We start from the raw sequence: 19,275 nt of genomic DNA on the forward strand, positions 1-19,275 counted from the left end.
TCTCCTGGAAAAGGGAGACAATGAAGTTGGATTAAGTCTAGATACCATAGAAGCGACGCCTGGGGAAGCTGCAGTGTAGCGGCAGGGTTCTGACAAGGCAATGGTCAGACTAGTAATGAAGAGTTGTGCGAGGTGATAAGTGATCTACAGCATAAGAGACTATGGCTCTCGGAGTCAGGCGCAAATGGTATCATGGTAGCTGCCTTGGTTAAACACAAATACAAAGGCTTGCCCCTGGCTCATTGCGAGGGTGAATTACAGTCACGCAGCGTTACCACCCATACGTGACACGGAAGTTGGCAAGAATATGCTTGTTGCAAGGGAATATATCCTGCTCATAGCCCCTAGTATTTACACGTAATATACATGATTGACGCCAGCCTTTCTGTTCTCAGCCCGTCTCTTCCGAGGCATAAATTCGTCGGCTGGCGCATGCCGCAGGAGGTGAAGTGGAGAATTTGCTTCTCCTATGGTACAGTAATGGTGGCATGGCACGACGCCATGTAGCTGTTGTGCCCCCATGATATTTACGCGCGTGCAAGACTTGGTTCTTCTTATGGACTTTCCATCGCGAGGGTATTTGTCATAATAGTCATCTTCCTGCTTTAGAAGAAGCCCGAGACGGCGTCGATGACGAAGGGAGCTAGCAGAGCGAAAGAGTTAGCTGTGTATGCTTTGCTTTGTGTTCGTCCAGCGCAGCTGCCCACGTTGCAGGCTCAAAGAGCACCGGCCCAGAGAGGGTGTAGATGGCACGTACAGATGTAAAGGATCACGGCGGTGCCGACGAACTGCTTGACGGTGGTGTTGGCCACGGCCTCGAGCTCGCGGATCTCCTCCTTGGAGAACTGGGGCGGTGCGACTGCGCAGAAGCGGAGGTTAGCTTAGTTCCGTACTCATTTTCTCCCCTTCGCAGGTTCGGGTCAAGATCGAGACATACATCCTCCGAACATTGCGAATTAGTTATTAATTTCGAGAGATTCGTCGTCGTATATGTCGTTGCGGGGGCTGCTGCAGCTCGTTGTTTGTGGCTGGGTATCTCGAATTGGTGATGATGTCTTCCTCTTAGAAAATACGCCTGCAGATAACAAATTTTTGGACTGTGACATGGACCAAGCGGCATGACGGTGTTCTGGAGGGTGCTAAGCTTGGGGCCTAGACCAGATCGGTCCTTAGTGGATCAGCCCCCCTGTTTCTCTCATCTTTTGGCTTCTGGCCCTACCCAACCCAGCCAGCGCCTACCCAAGCCACTGGGAAGCTCCCCGAAGTCTGCAACGACTTTTGGCCATTACTTGCCTGCTTGCTTCTTCCCACATACTGATGAGATGATGCATTGAACTTGAAGTGCCGCAATGCATACCACTTAACTGATAAGGCGCAGCTCACCGGCGACAATCGCCTAGCCTAGCGAAGAGGAACTACTATCAATGCTAGCGAGGGAAAAGGTAGAGAGAGAGTCCCCTCCAGCTAGTACTCCGTATGCACATCCATTACTCAAGACGGTAGGCATAGGCGGTGGTCTAACATGTTCTAGCAGTATCGCCCTACTAATGCCAATGAGTCGTTGGTTTGCCAGAGACCAAGTCGGCTCTCGCCAGTCAGGACGGCCACCCACTGCTTTCTTTCCCCCTGCCCGAGCAAGATAAGCCGCCTCCCGCCTATCTTGTCCTGTCACAGCTATTATCAGCAGCAGATAGAGTTTGGGCCGATGACGGCCGGCAATGCCCTGGCTTCGCCTGCGTCCTGGATCATTCGTGATTGATTCTAGGTGCAAGTTTATTTTTTTCTCTTGGTGCTGTATGACCGTGTTCGTGTCTGAAGACTGTTTCTCCTCCTCGCATTGAATACATACCTTTTTCAAGCACAATTCATCATCATCTTTGCTTGCTTACTTGCCTTAAATATATCCGGGTCGCACATTGCCCTGTCTGCTTTGGGTATCCCGTTTGTCGGCGTTGTTCGGCTTAAGGCGCCGCCTCCCCCAGAAACTAGATTTCTATTACGTCCTCGCTTCGGCTCAACCATCATCTGTGACCCCTCGATAACTAACATTGGAAACCCGCTGCCCCTTCAAGCTCCGGGGTAAGGGCACCCACCACCAAAAGGTACGAGGATCCCATTCCGATAACGAACCTCTTCTCAACCCGATGCCACGTTTTTCCTGTTTGAAAAACCAATTGACGATAACCAGATCTTACATCCTTTCATTCTTTATCTTTTCCCTCACATCCGGTTCTTTTCTTGCCCAACAAACATATACCCTGACTGTTGAGTCTGTCTTCAGGGAATCCCTTCCAACATGGCCAGCCCAGCGAGGGCCATCCAGCGCCGCCTGGGCCAATTGGCCACCCAAACTAGGACCCCGTCAGTGTCTTTGCTCTCAGGCCCACGTGCCTCATTGGCCAACAACAACGCCCGGTTATGTCGCCGCTGCCCTACTCAGCTATCGAAGCTGAGCCTGCGTGCCTTCACCCAAAGTGCGGCGCCTGCAGCTGATGTCGATGTTAACGATGTCCCGCATTCGGCTGCGGCTAATGCCTCATACGCCGCCTTGGACACTTTTGCCCGTCGCCACATCGGTCCCGACGATGCTGATACCGCCAAGATGCTCAAGGCGTTATCGCCGGCGCCCGCCTCACTAGATGACTTCATCAAGGAGGTCATCCCGGCCAACATCCTCACCCAGCAGGACATGAAGGTGTCAATTGAATCGTCCAAGGACGTTTTTACCGAGTCGGAGCTTGTGCAGAAGTTCAACACTCTCAAGAAGGACTGGAAACCACTAACTAGCTTCATCGGTGCTGGATACTACGGCACCCTTACCCCTGGCGTTATCAAGCGGAACGTCCTGGAAAACCCAGCATGGTACACCAGCTACACCCCCTACCAGCCCGAGATCAGCCAGGGTCGTCTGGAGTCTTTGGTGAACTTCCAGACTATGGTCTGTGATCTGACTGCATTGCCTATTGCCAATGCTAGTCTGCTGGACGAGGGCACGGCGGCTGCCGAGGCCATGACCATGTCGATGAACGTTTTGCCGACATCGAGAGTGAAGAGGGAGGGAAAGACATTTGTCGTGTCCGATACCGTGCACGCACACACTGTTCGTGTTCTCCATGGCCGTGCTGAGGGTTTCGGAATTCGCATTATGCAGGTCCCCAACATTACCAGCGAGGAGGGCATGGCTAAGATCAAGGAGCTTGGAGACGACTTGGTCGGTGTCATGGTGCAATATCCCGACACTTTCGGCGATGTGGCAAACTTCAAGGAGCTGGCCGACGTGGTTCACTCGCAGGGTTCTCTGCTGAGCTGTGCTACCGATCTGCTTGCCTTGACCATGTTGAAGCCGCCCGGAGAGTGGGGTGCTGATATTGCCTTCGGCAGCGCTCAGCGACTTGGTGTACCTATGGGTTTCGGCGGTCCTCATGCTGCCTTCTTCGCCGTGACAGAGAAGAACAAGCGGAAGATCCCGGGAAGACTGGTGGGCCTGTCCAAGGACCGACTCGGCAACAACGCCTACCGACTTGCCCTGCAAACGAGAGAGCAGCACATCCGAAGAGAAAAGGCTACGAGTAACGTGTGCACATCGCAGGCGCTGTTGGCCAACATGAGCGCCCTTTACGCCGTTTATCACGGACCCGAGGGCCTCAAGGCCATTGCCGAGCGGACCGTCCGGGGCGCACGGGTTATTCAAGAGGCTGCTGAATCATGTGGACTGAAGACGATCAAGAGCGCCACAGGCAGCAATGGAGCTGTGCTTTTCGATACTGTCGTAATTGATGCGGGATCTAACGAGAAGCAGCAGTCTCTTCACAAGTTGGCGAATGAGAATGGCTTCCAGTTCCGCAATATTGGATCCTCGCAGATTGGCATCAGCATTGACGAGACTACCTCCAAGTCTGTGCTGGTTTCGCTGGTCGAAATTATCCAGAGGGCACAGGGACAAGAGGCCAACGGTACGGGACTTGTCGACAAGGTTCTATCGCAGAACTCCACCTCGTTGGACATCCCCGATGCTGTACGCCGAACCTCGAGCTTCCTGACGCATCCAGTTTTCAACACGCATCATTCGGAGACGGAGTTATTGCGTTACATCTACCACTTACAGTCCAAGGATCTGTCGCTCGTCCATTCTATGATCCCGCTCGGCTCTTGCACCATGAAGCTCAACGGCACAACGGAGATGTCCCTGATCACGGATGAGGCCTTCTCGACGCTGCACCCTCACAGCTCTGCCCCTGACTCGAAGCATTACACCGAACTCTTCAGCTGGTTCAAAAACCAGCTGGCCAGCATCACCGGAATGCAAGATGTGTCTCTTCAACCCAACTCTGGGGCCCAAGGTGAATTTGCCGGTCTGCGAACTATTAGGTCCTACCTCAAGAAGCATGGAAAGGGAGACAAGAAGCGCGACATTTGCCTGATTCCTGTATCAGCACACGGCACCAACCCTGCGTCAGCTGCCATGGCGGGTATGCGAGTTGTCCCTATCAAATGTGACCCTAAGACAGGCAACCTGGACCTGCAAGATCTCGAGACCAAATGCAAGAAGCACCAAGATGAGCTGGGCGCCATTATGGTTACCTACCCTAGTACCTACGGCGTATTCGAGCCCGAGATCAAGCGGGTCTGCGAGCTGGTACACAAGCACGGTGGCCAAGTCTACATGGACGGAGCCAACATGAATGCCCAGATTGGACTGTGCTCACCAGGTGAGATCGGCGCTGATGTCTGCCATCTCAACCTGCACAAGACCTTCTGCATTCCCCACGGCGGAGGTGGCCCTGGTGTCGGCCCTATCTGTGTTAAGCAGCACTTGTCTGAGCATCTGCCTGGCTCAGCCCTGCAAGAAAAGGGGCCCTACCCCGTCAGCAGCGCCAACTACGGCAGTGCGAGCATCAACCTCATCAGCTGGGCATACAACACGCTTATGGGTAAGTGACATGTATACATCTACCAACCCTGCAAATGCTAACTGTTCTCAACAGGGTCCGATGGCTTGACCCACGCTACCAAAATCGGTCTGCTTAACGCAAACTATCTGCTCTCTCGTCTTAAGCCCCACTACTCCATTCTGTACACCAATGACAAGGGCCGGTGCGCTCACGAGTTTATCCTGGACATTCGTCCATTTAGCAAGAGTGCCGGTGTCGAGGCCATCGATATCGCCAAGCGTCTGCAGGATTACGGTTTCCACGCACCCACGATGAGCTGGCCGGTCGCAGGCACGCTTATGATCGAGCCCACGGAGTCCGAGTCCAAGGAGGAGCTCGACCGCTTCATCGAAGCCCTCATCAGCATCCGCGCCGAGATCAAGGAGGTAGAGGACGGCAAGGTCCCACGCGAGAGTAACGTGCTCAAGAACTCGCCCCATCCCGTACAGGACATCATCGACGGTGACGGCGAGGGCAAGTGGGAGCGAAGCTACACCCGACAGAAGGCGACGTATCCGCTGCCGTGGCTGCGGGAGAAGAAGTTCTGGCCCAGCGTGGGCAGGATCGATGATACCTACGGCGACCTCAACCTCTTCTGCACTTGCCCTCCGGTCGAGGACACGACGGACGAGAACTGAGCCAGGAGAGACCGACACATATACCAGACATCACGCATTTCAACTTACGCGAGAATTACATACCCCACCAAAGGAAGCGGGTGGGCGGAGTTTTCATCAACTTCCCGGGAAAGAAATCAAAGGAGAGATACACAGGCGCGAGATGGAGTTTTCAACCATATTTTGCTCTTCTCCCGTCATGAGTTTTACGGCGGGTGCTGCATATTCATCTATGTAACACATATAAAGGGGTTCTATCTGTTTTAACAGGAAGGGGGAGGGTTCATCTACGTCCATTTAACTGGACTGACGCGGCGTTCAGGTTTGATAGATAGATATTCAGCAAACTGCTAATTCATATGCGTTGACATTGATATGACTGCAGTCTATGGACGGGCTCTCCTCTTGAATAGAGTCTGGTGATACTTGCAATGAACAGGTCCTGCCCATTATTTGTCACAGAGACAAGTCCGGCATGATCCGGTCTCACAATGACACCCAATCAAGGCTGCGAGTTCAGACGACCCCCACTACGGGCCAGCCATCCAGGGCTACGCCTAGCGCGCTACGGGCCATTGGGATTTGGGGGGAAAGCCAAGACGCGAATCCGCTGTCAGCTTCAGCCAAATCCAAAGCCTAATCCAACTCCGAAGCTGACTGAGAGTTCTCCCGACATTTCCGAGCAAAGAAGAAAAGCAAAGTAGAAAACACACCAGTAGCCTCATTTTCTGACTTCTTTGGACTCATACTTATACTCCGTCGGCGGGAAGATTTCACGTGGGCCCCCCATCCGGCGTCATGAAGTTGTACGCCATTGGCGATCTCCACCTGGGCCACAAGGTGAACCGGGAGGAGCTAGCCAACCTGCGCCCGCACCCGGACGACGGGCTGATCCTGGTGGGCGACATCGGCGAGACGGTCGAGCACCTGGAGCTGGCCTTCGGGGCGGCCACGCGCCACTTCGCCCACGTCTTCTGGTGCCCGGGCAACCACGAGCTGTACACGCTGACGACGCAGACGACGAAGCGGGGGCGCGACAAGTACCAGGAGTGCCTCGACGTCGCCGCCCGCTTCGGCGTCAAGACCCCCGAGGACCCCTACACCGTCTGGGAGGGCTGCGACTATGGCGACGGCACCGGAGGCCCCGTGCTGATCGCGCCCGTCTTCACCCTCTACGATTACAGCTTCCGCCCGCCGCACGTGACCCGCGAGAACGCCCTCAAGTGGGCCGAGGAGGCCGACACGGTGGCTACGGACGAATTCCTGCTGCACCCGGACCCGTACCCGTCGCGCGAGGCGTGGTGCGACGCCCTGGTAACCGAGACGGAGCGGCGGCTCGAGGAAGCCATCGCGGCCTACGAAGCCAAGCAGACCACAACCACAACGGCCACCAACGGCCAACAACCAGCCCAGAAGCCTCTCTCCGTGGTCATCGCGAACCACTGGCCCCTGCGCGAGGACCTCATCTACATCCCGCGCGTCCCGCGCTTCACGCTCTGGTGCGGCACCAAGCGGACGGCCGACTGGCACACGCGGTTCCGCGCCAAGGCCGTCGTCAGCGGGCACTTGCACGTGCCGCGCACCGACTGGCGCGACGGCACGCGCTTCGAGGAGTGCAGCCTCGGCTACCCGCGCCAGTGGGAGCCCGCGCGCGCCCAGGGGCTCGACATCAACGACTGCTTGCGCGAGATCCTGCCGGGGCCCGCCGAGGCGCCGGCGCCGCCCTTGCCCGTCGAGGGGGCCGGGGTTGTGGGGCATGCGCCGCCGCAGTGGCGGCGGTACGGGTGAGGGGGGTTATGTTATTGGGCACGGCTAATAGGGAGAAGGTAGGTGCATTTCGGATGGGTGAGAGACTGGGTCGGGGGTGTCAACCGCTGGGCTCGTAAGTGTCTAGCTACGTATAGGTTTGGAGTATGGAGATATGAGGGCATCAAATTAGACGGGGCGAAAGAAAGTAGACATTATTGCTGGCTTGTTAGGGGTACCTAGAGAAACAAACAGACAGCAGGAGTGGAAACTTAGAATACTTAGCAAGTACATGGGCTTTGGCTGGATACATGTAGATATGTAAGGTGAAAGCAATCTAATCCAACTATCATTTTGGTTTCATTCATTTGCGCCCTGTGGCATAACGAGTGACACCAAGCCAAAACCGACGACGTCTCGATAAACACGACCGAGCCCGGGACGAGCAAAATGCTTACTAGTCTGCTTCTGGGAGGTGACTTGATAAGATCCGGCATACTAATAGACATCACCGTTTGTATTGAGCCACTGGGGCTTCTCAGTTGCATGTGCGTCTTGTACTGGGTCGACAGATGGCACCCATGGTGCCAGCCCCTGATTGACCCCATCACGGACGGCAGCATTGGGGCCAATAGCAACCACACCTTGGTTGAGATATGGGCAGATGGATCTCGTGAGATACCTAGAGCTCTTTCGTCGCCTCAACGCCAGGGTCAACGCGAAATTCATGGGGTAGAAAGAACAAGAGATGAGATCAGGGACACGTATGGCCTGGTTGGTATATATGGCAGAGACATACGAAGCAGTACCCTCGCGTGGAGTGCAATATTGGGCGAAATTGTAGATACAGTTGTGATGATTACGATAATTACCTTCATGCAATCTTCTGTCAATTTTGTCCGAAGTTGCTCACGGAGGAAATTGTGCCCTGGGATATCAATATCGAACAGATTTCATTACACTGCAAACCCAAATCCACGGCTCACTAAACAAGACAATTAAAACCATCGACAAACTTCAAGTTTTCCCATTTGACGCACACGGGAATATCACGGAGCTACTACAGAAAGACACTGACACACCTGAGTGGGCAAACGATACAGGGACAGTATTCTGCGTTACTCTGTAGTTATTTAACAACCTGGTCGAACACATTATCTCTGATATCAAATCCAAAATGTGCAAGCATCTGGTGAGTAGGAGGTGAGTATAATATGGGTTGCATCAACTTAGTGAGCCTATAAATCGTGGATCATGGACTGAACGCCTAGAGCCCCGTAGACATAATAATGCACACATTCTCCGGGCATTTCTCACTTTCAGTCTCCCTAAGCTGGGAACGGCCAATGTACTATCATATTCCATTCCTTCAACCTGCTACTCAAACCGGCATTATTTTCCAAACCAGTACCTGCAAAGCAACATCGATTTGACGTTGGCCAACTTCGCGCATCGAGACAGAGGACAAGATCAAGAAGAAGGCAAGTATGACCAACCCCCAAGAGTACCACAGCATCTTCTAATTCTTTCATATTCCAACAGGCCTTTGACTGATCAGTTTCTGTCTTGCGCTAACTTATGCTACCTACTCATTCAATCGCAGAATGAGCGCCAACCAGCCGCCTAACAGCGCGGTGGTGCAACTACCGCTTGACCTGACCATCTACAACAACCGGGCGGACTACTTTGATGCCTGCGAGTTCAATTACATTTTGCTGCAAGTTTTGAAGAGCAGAGACAAAATTGTGACAAATGCCAACGTCAAAATCACTGAGGCAATTGAAGATATGTGCTACACTGTTCGCAAAGAGTTGGCCAATGTCGGATCCTTCATGACCCTTGATATAATTGACGCTGAAGATGATTTGCGAGGGTTGGGACGTTCAGAGCATGAGATCGAAGCCGCCAAAGTCTACCTTGAGTCTCAACCATGTCCAGGTATTGCCTCCCATGGCAAAGTCCGAGAATCGGTAACAGACTTTAAGGCAAAGGTGAGGGGGTTGATCAAGATCCCGCCCGCGCCAGATGCAAAGACTGTCTCCGACAACAAGGCTGTTCCGTCGCAAGCCTCGCTAACTTCGACACCTTCGGTAAACCCCGCTGATGCTTCCGCTGACGGACATCGGCCCAAGCCTCCCGCTCCAGCACTCGTGGCCAATCTGCCACTCCATCCTAATATCTCTACTGGTGACACCCCCCACCAAGACAGAGCCTATCACCACCACCGATACTCCCAAGACTAAACCAGGAAACCTGCCTGTAAAGCCAGCTGTAAAGCGAGCTACGAATCCGATCAAAAAACCAGCAGCAAAGCCAGCAGCAAAGCCAACGGTAACTACGGACACGAAGAAACACAGCCTTCCTGGGAAGGTTACCTTTGATGTAAAACAGGACAACAAGCGTCCTCGAATCAGGGTTAGTCCGTCCTTTTATAACATACAGCACTGTGTACCCAAGAAGAAACCTAGGGAGCTGACCTCGTTGTAGGGAACCCCAAATAGCAACAAGACCATTCCCTTGGGCGATCTGGTTCTCGGTGAAGTTCCCGTCATGATCAATGGGGATTTCCATGTTCTTCGTTGCCCGGATCGTTTCCTCAAAACCCGACCCCGAAATGGTATCAACCCGGTTGAAAACCCGAAACTGTTTATGTACGACGCTCAAAATGGCCATGCTTCCTTGGATGGAACTCAGTTTACTCTGGACACAGTCATGGAGCATTTGGCGTGGAAAGGTACGTCCTGACAGAAGTTATCGTGAAGCATGTGCTTAATTACTACGTGTAGTCGTTGATGCTGGAGGACTAGACGTCATCGCCGAACAGCTCAGAGACGCTGGTTTTAAACCCGATTTCTTCTTTTAGCAGATGGCAGGTCTATGTGACCAGGTCGTCCGTGAGAAGTATAGCAAAAAGGCTTGCATGCTTCCCTCGCTTGTAATGAGTCGACTGATGAGCTCTAAACCGGCCGGATATGGGAGAAGCTGGATTCTCTTGCTTACGCTGTATGAAGATGATGTATTATTACGAAGGGACAAGCGAAGTTGTGGATTTGTCAACAGGGAACATCAATCACCTCACCTGAATCGATCGATGCCCAACAGGTCCGATATTGGTGGTCACCACAGGCGCTGGAACCGGTGCTGGGAAAACGGGAAGATTGATGAGTTGTTCCCCAGATACGATGGAAAGTAATGTTCAATAACACACACTGAGGAGGCTTATGCCATAGCAGACTGAATCGACTACATCCCACAAATAGACAGTTGGACATGCCAAAAGATCAATCCCGAAGGATGTCTTCACAAGTTATGTGCAGGGCCCTTATCTCGAAAGGTCTGCGATGAGAGGGTGGGGAGTAACACTTCTGCAGCATCTCGACATTCGTCAGCTGTAACATTTACCCGGTGACATGTTTTCTATTTGTGCAACTCGCTAATAAATTACAAAACGCTATATGTATACGTAGAATGCTAAAAATTACAAGCAGCAGTTAAGGACACAAACCCCAACTCCACAGTCTGGGCTCATACCCTCATCCCGTTCATCCTCGGCCCTCCTGGACCCCCTTCGTTATCTCATTGGGACGGCTGGGAGATCGTCACGGGCACGCTGTCGAGCACGGCGAAGGTCCAGCCCTTGTCGGCGCCGTGGCTCTTGGAGAGGTTGGTCTTCATGTAGCAGTGGTGGAAGCCGCCCTCGTCGCCGGGCAGGGAGCCCCAGCCGGCGCCCTGGCAGTCGCGGGTGCGGGCGCAGGCGTCGAGGCAGTCGGGCACCGACGTCGTGTTGACGACGTCGAGGTTCTTGGCGCCGTCGCCGTCGCCGAAGTCCATGCCGCAGTACACGTTGAACTTGGTCTGCTCCGCCGACGACGCAGACGACGTGTACTGCGTGTTGTTGGCCTTGGTCCCCTGGCTGAGGCACGAGTACCGGTCCGCCGCGCCCGTCGGCGACGACGAGCTCGACGTCGGCGTGGCGCCGCCCGTGGCCGCCGGGGTCACGGTGATGAAGACGGTGGGGGAGGCGGAGCTACGGAAACAATACACGGTAAGCGGCTATTCATGGCGGGCAAGAAAGGGAATCGGGACAACTCACGATTTGGCCGCAGCCAATTCCGACTCCAAGTCATGCACCTTTCCTCGGCTCTGACCGAAGCCAACGCCAAGGCCAATGGCCAGGCCCAGCAGCGCGATGACCAAGAACAGCAGGAGGAAGCAAACACCCTTTCCCATGACACCCGACTTCTTCGGGTTCTTCGTTTCATCCTTCGCGTAGTGCTGGGAGCCGGGTCCGTACGCCGACGTGCCGGCCGCGTGGGGATCGCCGCCGTTGAACTGTGGGTATTGCTGCTGGTGCTGCTGGTCGAACGGCGCCGCATACTGCTGTTGGTACTGCTGGTGCTGCTGATACTGGCCGTGGCCGGCGCCGGGGTGCGTCTCGGCGGGCATCTTCTCGGTGGTCGGGCCGGCGCCCATGTGCTGGGGGTGCGGATTGTGCTCCATGGTTGAGGCGGCGAAGCTGATGTTGGCTCACGCTGCGGGATCTGTCTTTCTTCTTATATATGGCCTCTGATAATATACGAAGACTGCCTCGCTAGCGCATGCACCGTCGTGCTTTCAATTACTTAGCGTCCGCGGCTAATGATCGTTCAACGCCGGGAGACGGTGAGGCAGATTGGCAACTTGCAAGGAAAGCAGAACTAGTCGCGCGCGCCGAAGAGAGCAAGAGAAGAAGCAGAAGAGGTGCTGAGAAAGAGGAAAGGACGAATCCATCGTGTTATACCACATGATGCCATGACTTTTTGCTTCTTCTGCATCAAGCCGTCGAATATGCAGGCCCCTCGCGACAAATGTCAGCATCTTTTCAGCTGGGTGGATTGTTGTTGTCAGCGCTTGGCGATATGCAGACAAGCTCCAAATCTCCCAGGTCCCCGGCCAGTAGCCCGATGCTTGAAATTAGGGGAGCCGTGGGGCGGTGCAATCAAACCTACCTAAGCCTTAGCGGGCGTGTTGTCGATCCCCACCACTGAAGGCACTGAAGGCGAGCGCTTTGTTCCAGTTTACATCGCCCACCTCTGGCCCGAGATCTCCTCCGGCTTTTGCTCCGGCTCCTGCGACAACCCACTTCCCACGCGGGCGATGCAAATGCGGCTTTCATTCTGATGGCTATGATTACCACGCTGACTACATATGTCGATTGGTGTGGCTGCCACACGTGGATGGGTGTGCCTCAGTAATGCCCACCATGTAGAAGCTTTGTGCTTGAGGGGCCGCCCCCAGTCCCCCCAATCAGCATTGCGTAGCGATCGGCTGCGTTACGAGACCTGCATTGGCAGTAGACAGACAACCTGCATCCATAAATAGCCAACAGTTGCATCTTCATCTGCATATTTAAACAGGTGGTGCGACACAGCAGCCCGTTCGCCAGAGTACAGTTCAGGGCTCGGCAAAAGTCGCTTCCTGCATTTGCCCCAAAGCCAAGCGGTCTTTTCTGTCACCCGAATAACGATGCGGCTTTGTCTTTGGACACTGCTGCGCCCATGTGGCTTGCTTACCTTACGTGATTTCCCAACAGGCACCGCTGGCTGGACAGAGAGGTCTGCCATTGTATTGCCGTTTTTCCCGAGCAATTGACAGATCTGCTTCATTATTTTCCCCTTCTAGGGCTTATCATGCACTAGGTTGAGGGTTCTTGAAGCTGATTCACCAGGTCGTTTAAAAATTTGAAAACGTAGGCAATGAGGCTCTGGCACTTAACGTTATTGCCTCCTTTAATACGCCGTTTATTTTTAAGGGCTCAGGCTGCGATGGCTACTACTAAAGCCAACGGCCAGCATCCCAGGACGTATTTCTCACATACTTGCTTTCCATAAGTAAACATCTCCAACATCCTCCATACCTCAAGATCCGAGTCTATACTCCAAGTCTAACATGCTTATAACACCGGGGCTGCTCGCTGCACGATCGGAGGGCATAGAATGCAATTATACTTCAGATTCAAGAGACATTGAAATCAAGCCTGATCCTGATATCTCAGGTATTGGTGTGAGTCCCTCGCTAAACTCAATATAACGCATATACACAACCATTAACACAATCAAAGATCGTCATCAGCTTTCTTATTACAGCATGGCTTGTAGTTAGCCTTATTATCGTATACTATGCGATATACTACGACCCTCGTTTGCAACCTGATGGCGAAAGTGGTGAGGACCCAGTCAGGTTTCGGGTGAATCCATTTGATGTTTGCCTTTACCAGACCAAACATACATTATCTCATATGATAGGCTCCTTCTTCAGCAGCAGTGCTGAAAAGATGGGCCAGGCGGGAATTTTAACAAGTCTGTCTGAGAAATGTCGATCCGGCCGTGTCACCAAAAAAGGCCTTGTCCAGGTTAGCAAGACTACATAACCTCTCCTGCCTACCTTCTAGAGTCACTAACACTCATTGCCCCAGATAATCACAGCCCTAAGTGACCTACAACTCTTCACAGGCTTCTCTCTTCTCATATGCGGGTGGTCCAGCGCCCAGTCGCAGACGGGGATGTCGGGCTATCATTGGAGAATGATTACGCGCCTCGCCTGGTTTTCCACTGTCACCCATCTGGCAGCACTGAGCATTTGGCGACATCAGCCACCACACAACATCGTCAGACGAGTGCTACGCCTCATCCTGATGAGCTGTTTGGCCGTAATGCTTATGGCAGCGATCATGGTAAACGCTGATACAGGGTTTCAAAATAATTATAACGCCGCTTGCTACATGCGCGTGCCTCGGCCTGATTTCAATATCAGTGACCCGGATGTTATAGCTTCTGCTATCCTCCTTGTCAGCAATATCATAATCCGGCTCTGCAAGATGCATCGCATCACCACTAAGTCGCCTTTTGGGATAGCGAAAACCCGAATAGTGCAGCTTATACGTCACCTATTAACATGGTTCTGCCTATATCTGCAAGGGTTCTCTCTGCGAGTCAACCTCTTCGTTTTCATGGCCATCTTGCAGCCTCTAGTAGGGTTTATGATATTCCTGGAAATGGTGATGTGTTTATTCTCTTCAACTGCTTTCGAGGTAAGCATGTCTGGTTGAAACTCGGGTTTTCAGACACGCTAGACCTTGTAAGCTAATCAGGTTTTCATCGCAGATATACTGGCTTTTCATAGCCTGCGGATGGGGCTCAATCCGTCTTCTGAATTTTCGTATCGAAGAAGGGCCACCAGGGGAGAATGAGTGGTCGTTTGGCCAAATGTTCCCTCTTGCGATGTTTATAGCCCCCGTCTTCATCGTTCTTGACAATTTGGGGTCTCCTTCAGAGGATAAGGGATCGCCGACAGGTGCACATGATGCACACGAGCCGAGTCAATCACCTGATACAACTCCACACCACTATTTTGCATGGCCTGAAGAGCCTACAGAATTAAACCAAACTCTATCAAGGCAGAAGCTTCTCTATGTCGAAAGACTATCACCGTCATCAATCAGTGTATTAGGTCCCTTGTTACCCGGATCCGGCGAAGAGCGTACATCTCAGTTGATATCAAGATGGGGATCACGAGAGTCACGACTTGGACCATTCTTCTTGGGTCACTACGAGACGATGTCCTGTTTTAGGGACATGGTCTGGCAATTGTGCTTATGGACCCTGTTCGCAACGTTTTTCATCTTATTTTCGAAATTCCCCCCGTTTTACGAAATAGGATTAGCAATCGGACATCCTCCTATCTGGCCTGATGACCCCATTTTCAAACCTATAGCTCATACATTCAAGGACCCCTTATCACCATTCTTCTTGACCTACAAGTTGGCGCTCTGGATTTTTTGTATCCAGCCTACCGGGGCTGTTATATCGATCATACTTTTGGCTAGCAGGTGGTTAGATCGTCGACCACGTAGTCGAGGGGGGATACTACTCCGTGTCACGATAATGCTATGCTCCATAGCTGCACCCAGCTTGACACGTCTGTTCCTCAGTATGTTACTGACTACTGCGATCTATGCAGGGATTATCGTGCTATACATGGTCTCGTGCGCCATTCTAGTATTCGTCTTGGTGGGCAAGGAGGACCTGAGAGGATGGAAAAGGCTCTCGGATGAGATTGAGTTGTCTTGAACTTCAACAGGCTAGAACGTGGTCGAAAGTGGATTCGGTGTATTTACTATTGTCTTCAACTGACTGTAGACCTTCATCTATGCTTTTGTTTGAGCCTCTTCAATCAACCGATCTATAGCCTCTACATCATACTCTTCGCATCGAAACATCCATTTCTCCCCCACCCTCCGTATTCCGTGTACAATATTGGATCGCTCCCAGTTGCTGTCCTTTTGGCTTGGAACTTGTTTTTGCTGCTTCCAGAGGTTCCTCGGATAGCCGCCCATTAGGACAATGTTGTAGCTACTTGATATCTTGATGGCAGGACTCGACGGCTGAAAGAACCCACGCCACATGTTGGACCACATTTTCGAGATGCTTTGCAAGTCCGCTTCCCAGGCCACGACAACTTCGCTGTGGAGAGAACCATAGTAAGCCAGATCGTACAACGTACCCATGCGCACCGGCCCGTCCAGCCGAGTGATCACGGGGCTGAAAGGCCATCCGGACGCAGGGGTTCTCCCCACGAGGAGCAGCTCCTTCGGCGGCGGCTGCGACACCAGCATCGACCGCCAGCTAGCCCCGGCGCGCGTGAATGCGTAATGCCTCTTGCGGCCATTCTTCATGTCGGCGATTGCTAGTCCAGCGACATCCCACCTCCACATGCGAAATTGAGGCGAAACTCTTTCGCGGAGGTCTGATAAATCCCAGGATGGTTGGTGATTGTGGTCCGGGAAAAAGAAGTGCTGGAATGCGTCTCGCAGAAGCGGATTCGGATTCATGAGTCGCTCTGCCCTGCATCCATCTTTCTCATCATCTGCTTTCTCCGGCAGGAAGAAGAGCATTCTCTGCAGTCGCGACGATTGGGCGATGATGTCCCTCCATTGCTTACACACGCGTTGGTTGGCCACGAGCAGCTGGCGCACGCTGGAAAATGTGAAGATGAGCTCGAGCAGCTCGGGCATCGAAGTAACGGAGTCCCGCGCTGCACATGACAACACCGGCTTGCGCTTCTTGGACTGCTTGGTGCGCGGGTTGTCATTGCGTTGAGCTCTGGATGATCGGTTCTTGGATTTTGCCATGATTGAGACGAAACTAAAACGAGTATTAAATTAATATATAAGCGCTGTTCAGTAAAGAGTTGAAATCCTTGATTAACTTCAAGCAGTGGCTACTCGGTCGGTTGTCGTTGGGTTATATGGTGAGAGGTGGAACAATATTGACCCCTGTCACTTGGGGGCTTGGCTAAATTGGCCGGGTGACTCATGGCACTCCTTTACAAACACGGGCATCTCAATCGAATTGGCCAAGCATGATAGGACTCGTATTCACAAAGGCAGCACATGATAGACCCAAGCGACACCATAGAAAACGACAGCATCAACTCCCAGTTGCGGAAAATTCATTCGCTACTGTCAGCATAACCGCTACACCTCTTGTAGCACCCCGAGCAGAGATATCTGTCGTTCAAGATCCATCGCTGGGATTCTAGAAGCACGTGCGTTGGTCAAGGCCATCCTGCTGCATTAATCCTCCCGGACCAAATCCACCGTGGTACAGTGAAACGAGCCCCCGAGACTATGAACATGCTGGAACGGCAGAGGAATCGGCTTCATACCGAGACCCTTGAGGAAGTTGATATATTGTGTATCAGTAGCTTCGCAGATCACCTGTGTTTGTGGTATTGCATGTCAGCCGTACAAATCGTGGCAGTGAACCATGAACTGGGAGCTGCCAAAACCCTGCCCCGTTGCTCAGAAGGAGACGATAGAGGAACAAAGCGGAGGATAGGAGAATAAAGGGACAGACGGGCACCTACGCGCTCAGAGTCAAGACTCAACGTGTTCATCATCAACCACCCGGAACTCATGTATCTCGGCGGCCACGTGCGTGGCGGCGGCTGGAAAGGGCACTCCACCAATTCCCAGTCGCGGAGGACGGCGTGCTTGCGCAGCGCCGCCTCGGTCACCTTGTTCGGGTTGAAGACCAAGAGCCCCTGGCGGAGGGGCGCGATGGTCGCGTCGATGTGCATGGCGTGCGGATCGTGGATTCCCTCGATGATCTCGACGGTGTAGCCCTCGGGCAGCGACTGGCGGAGCCACTCGATGCCCTTTTGGTTCGTCACGTGGCTGTGCTGGCCCAGCAGGACCTTGCCGAACCGCATGAAGTCGGCCGTGTCGAACGCGGGGCGCGTGTTGTTGATGATCCACGGCGACGAGGGCTTGGACCCGCCGGCGTCGTCGTCGTCGTCTTCGACATAGACGGTGTCCGGGCTGGGCAGCGAGGGCCGGCGCACGACGCGCACGCGGGGATCCTCAGCCAGCTTGTCCAGGATCGGGGAAAAGGCCAGCTGGATCTCGTGCTTGCGACATCCGAAGGCGAAGGGCGCCGTGATGAGGTGCGTCCCGACGGTCATCAGGCCATCTCGAGGCATGGCGGCTGTGTACCCGCCGAACTTCTCCCAGTCCACAGTCTCCGGTCTATAGACAGTGATACCTGGCCACGGGTTTGGCTGGGTCAGAAAGGGGTGCTTGTTGTGGCCAGGGAGGGTGAACCTAAACATACCTTCTTTTCCCAGGAGATCTGCTAACGCATCTAACTCCTGGTTGGCATTGGCCACGATTTCGGGATCGATAGGGTTGTCAGGCTTGAAGTGGGCGATGTGCTCTTTTGGGTAGATGGCCCGGATCACCTTCTCGCGCTCTGAGGGGAAGCATGTGTGATCCGCACGACCGACAATGACAGATCGCAACGGCGACCATTCATTATCAGCCTTGACGAGACTGGCATCTGCAAAGTGAGGCATATTGAACTAGTCAAATACGAAGCCGTGTATGTAGTCAAGCGTGTGGATGAAGAATATAGAAGTAGTTTCGTCTACTGAGCAGCGTGGTTGAGTTGGGCGCGGGTTGCCCTCTTTCAGCAGTGTCCTGTCCATCATGTTTATATTCGAAAATATCACTACAGGACTTTCTTTCGAACGAACAAGCCAAACCAAGGAGACTAGATTTCCTCACCGCTTCCAACCCCTCCCTCGCTGTAGCCGCGGCGCATATGTGAGACATGTTGATACCCGACATCGAGGCGATGTGATCCAGGTGCCAGCGTAACTTGACTTAACCAATCATTATGAAATACACTTCGTGTAAAGCGGTTGGCCGGCGACCGTATCACGAGGCTCGGCTCTGGCATTACGAAACTTTCAAGGCAACACGCCCCTGATGTAGTACTACCTCCGGCTCTCGACAGATCTTCATTCCGCTCCCGCCGTGATTAGCGTCCGGGCATCTCACCTATGTCCACCTTGTACTCCGATAATTACGTAAAACAAACAGTTTCTACTGGTGCACTATCCCAAAGGGAACCTCGAGTAGCACAATGAATGGTTATTCTCTCTCCCGCAGGATTTCTGTGTGACAGCTTTACCGCAATCTGGGTGGATTCATGTGGATAGGAGTCAGCCGTGTAACATCACACGCCATTGTTAGAAGCACAACATCGGAAGTTACGAAGCACTCGGTGACGCATGCGGCTTATGTACGTAGGTTCGATAGCTCTGGAATCATCTATGGCCAACGGTAGGTTACAGTGGCAACCGTTTTTCAGAAGCTTTGTACAAAGAACTGGTGTTGCTGATAATGATAACAGGACTATCGGGATGTCCTCTGGGTTATGCGTTGAAACCTGCATCCGACAACGCAGTGACTAACTTGGCAGAATAGGATGTGAGGACCAGAGCGAGTCGTTGGTGGAAGGAGAAAAGCAGAGAGCTCTAGAAGCAGTATCGAGCTGTTAGTATATGTTCGTACGGGTACAGTACATGGCTACTACCTATTCCAATAATAGACAACGAAAACATAGTTTGAATCGTGTTATGGTTGCGCATGTACGCCT

At 53.0% G+C, this 19,275-nt stretch overlaps 6 protein-coding genes across 6 annotated transcripts; 3 read left to right on the top strand and 3 right to left on the bottom strand.

The window, feature by feature from the left end:
* Window positions 1-2,296: 2,296 nt before the first annotated feature.
* Window positions 2,297-5,569, top strand: PG998_011584 (glycine dehydrogenase; the record flags this gene model as incomplete). The annotated part of the gene is made up of 2 exons (XM_066878400.1): window positions 2,297-4,931; window positions 4,986-5,569. 2 exons carry the CDS (start codon window positions 2,297-2,299, stop codon window positions 5,567-5,569), a joined length of 3,219 nt encoding a protein of 1,072 aa, XP_066727454.1.
* A 777-nt stretch (window positions 5,570-6,346) lies between these two features.
* On the top strand, window positions 6,347-7,336 carry PG998_011585 (uncharacterized protein; the record flags this gene model as incomplete). Its single annotated transcript, XM_066878401.1, has 1 exon — window positions 6,347-7,336. One exon carries the CDS (start codon window positions 6,347-6,349, stop codon window positions 7,334-7,336), a length of 990 nt encoding a protein of 329 aa, XP_066727455.1.
* A 1,562-nt stretch (window positions 7,337-8,898) lies between these two features.
* PG998_011586 (uncharacterized protein) lies at window positions 8,899-9,537 on the top strand (the record flags this gene model as incomplete). Its single annotated transcript, XM_066878402.1, has 1 exon — window positions 8,899-9,537. The coding sequence occupies one exon, from the start codon at window positions 8,899-8,901 to the stop codon at window positions 9,535-9,537; it is 639 nt and encodes a 212-aa protein (XP_066727456.1).
* A 1,333-nt stretch (window positions 9,538-10,870) lies between these two features.
* Window positions 10,871-11,794, bottom strand: PG998_011587 (uncharacterized protein; the record flags this gene model as incomplete). The annotated part of the gene is made up of 2 exons (XM_066878403.1): window positions 10,871-11,321; window positions 11,388-11,794. The coding sequence occupies 2 exons, from the start codon at window positions 11,792-11,794 to the stop codon at window positions 10,871-10,873; spliced, it is 858 nt and encodes a 285-aa protein (XP_066727457.1).
* A 3,685-nt stretch (window positions 11,795-15,479) lies between these two features.
* PG998_011588 (uncharacterized protein) lies at window positions 15,480-16,463 on the bottom strand (the record flags this gene model as incomplete). Its single annotated transcript, XM_066878404.1, has 1 exon — window positions 15,480-16,463. The coding sequence occupies one exon, from the start codon at window positions 16,461-16,463 to the stop codon at window positions 15,480-15,482; it is 984 nt and encodes a 327-aa protein (XP_066727458.1).
* Window positions 16,464-16,907: 444 nt separating this feature from the next.
* PG998_011589 (Glycine amidinotransferase) lies at window positions 16,908-18,187 on the bottom strand (the record flags this gene model as incomplete). The annotated part of the gene is made up of 2 exons (XM_066878405.1): window positions 16,908-17,051; window positions 17,201-18,187. The coding sequence occupies 2 exons, from the start codon at window positions 18,185-18,187 to the stop codon at window positions 16,908-16,910; spliced, it is 1,131 nt and encodes a 376-aa protein (XP_066727459.1).
* Window positions 18,188-19,275: the final 1,088 nt, after the last annotated feature.

Source organism: Apiospora kogelbergensis, assembly GCF_038363985.1.
Source record: "Apiospora kogelbergensis strain CBS 113332 chromosome Unknown utg000007l_segment0_segment0, whole genome shotgun sequence".
NCBI lineage: Eukaryota > Fungi > Ascomycota > Sordariomycetes > Amphisphaeriales > Apiosporaceae > Apiospora > Apiospora kogelbergensis.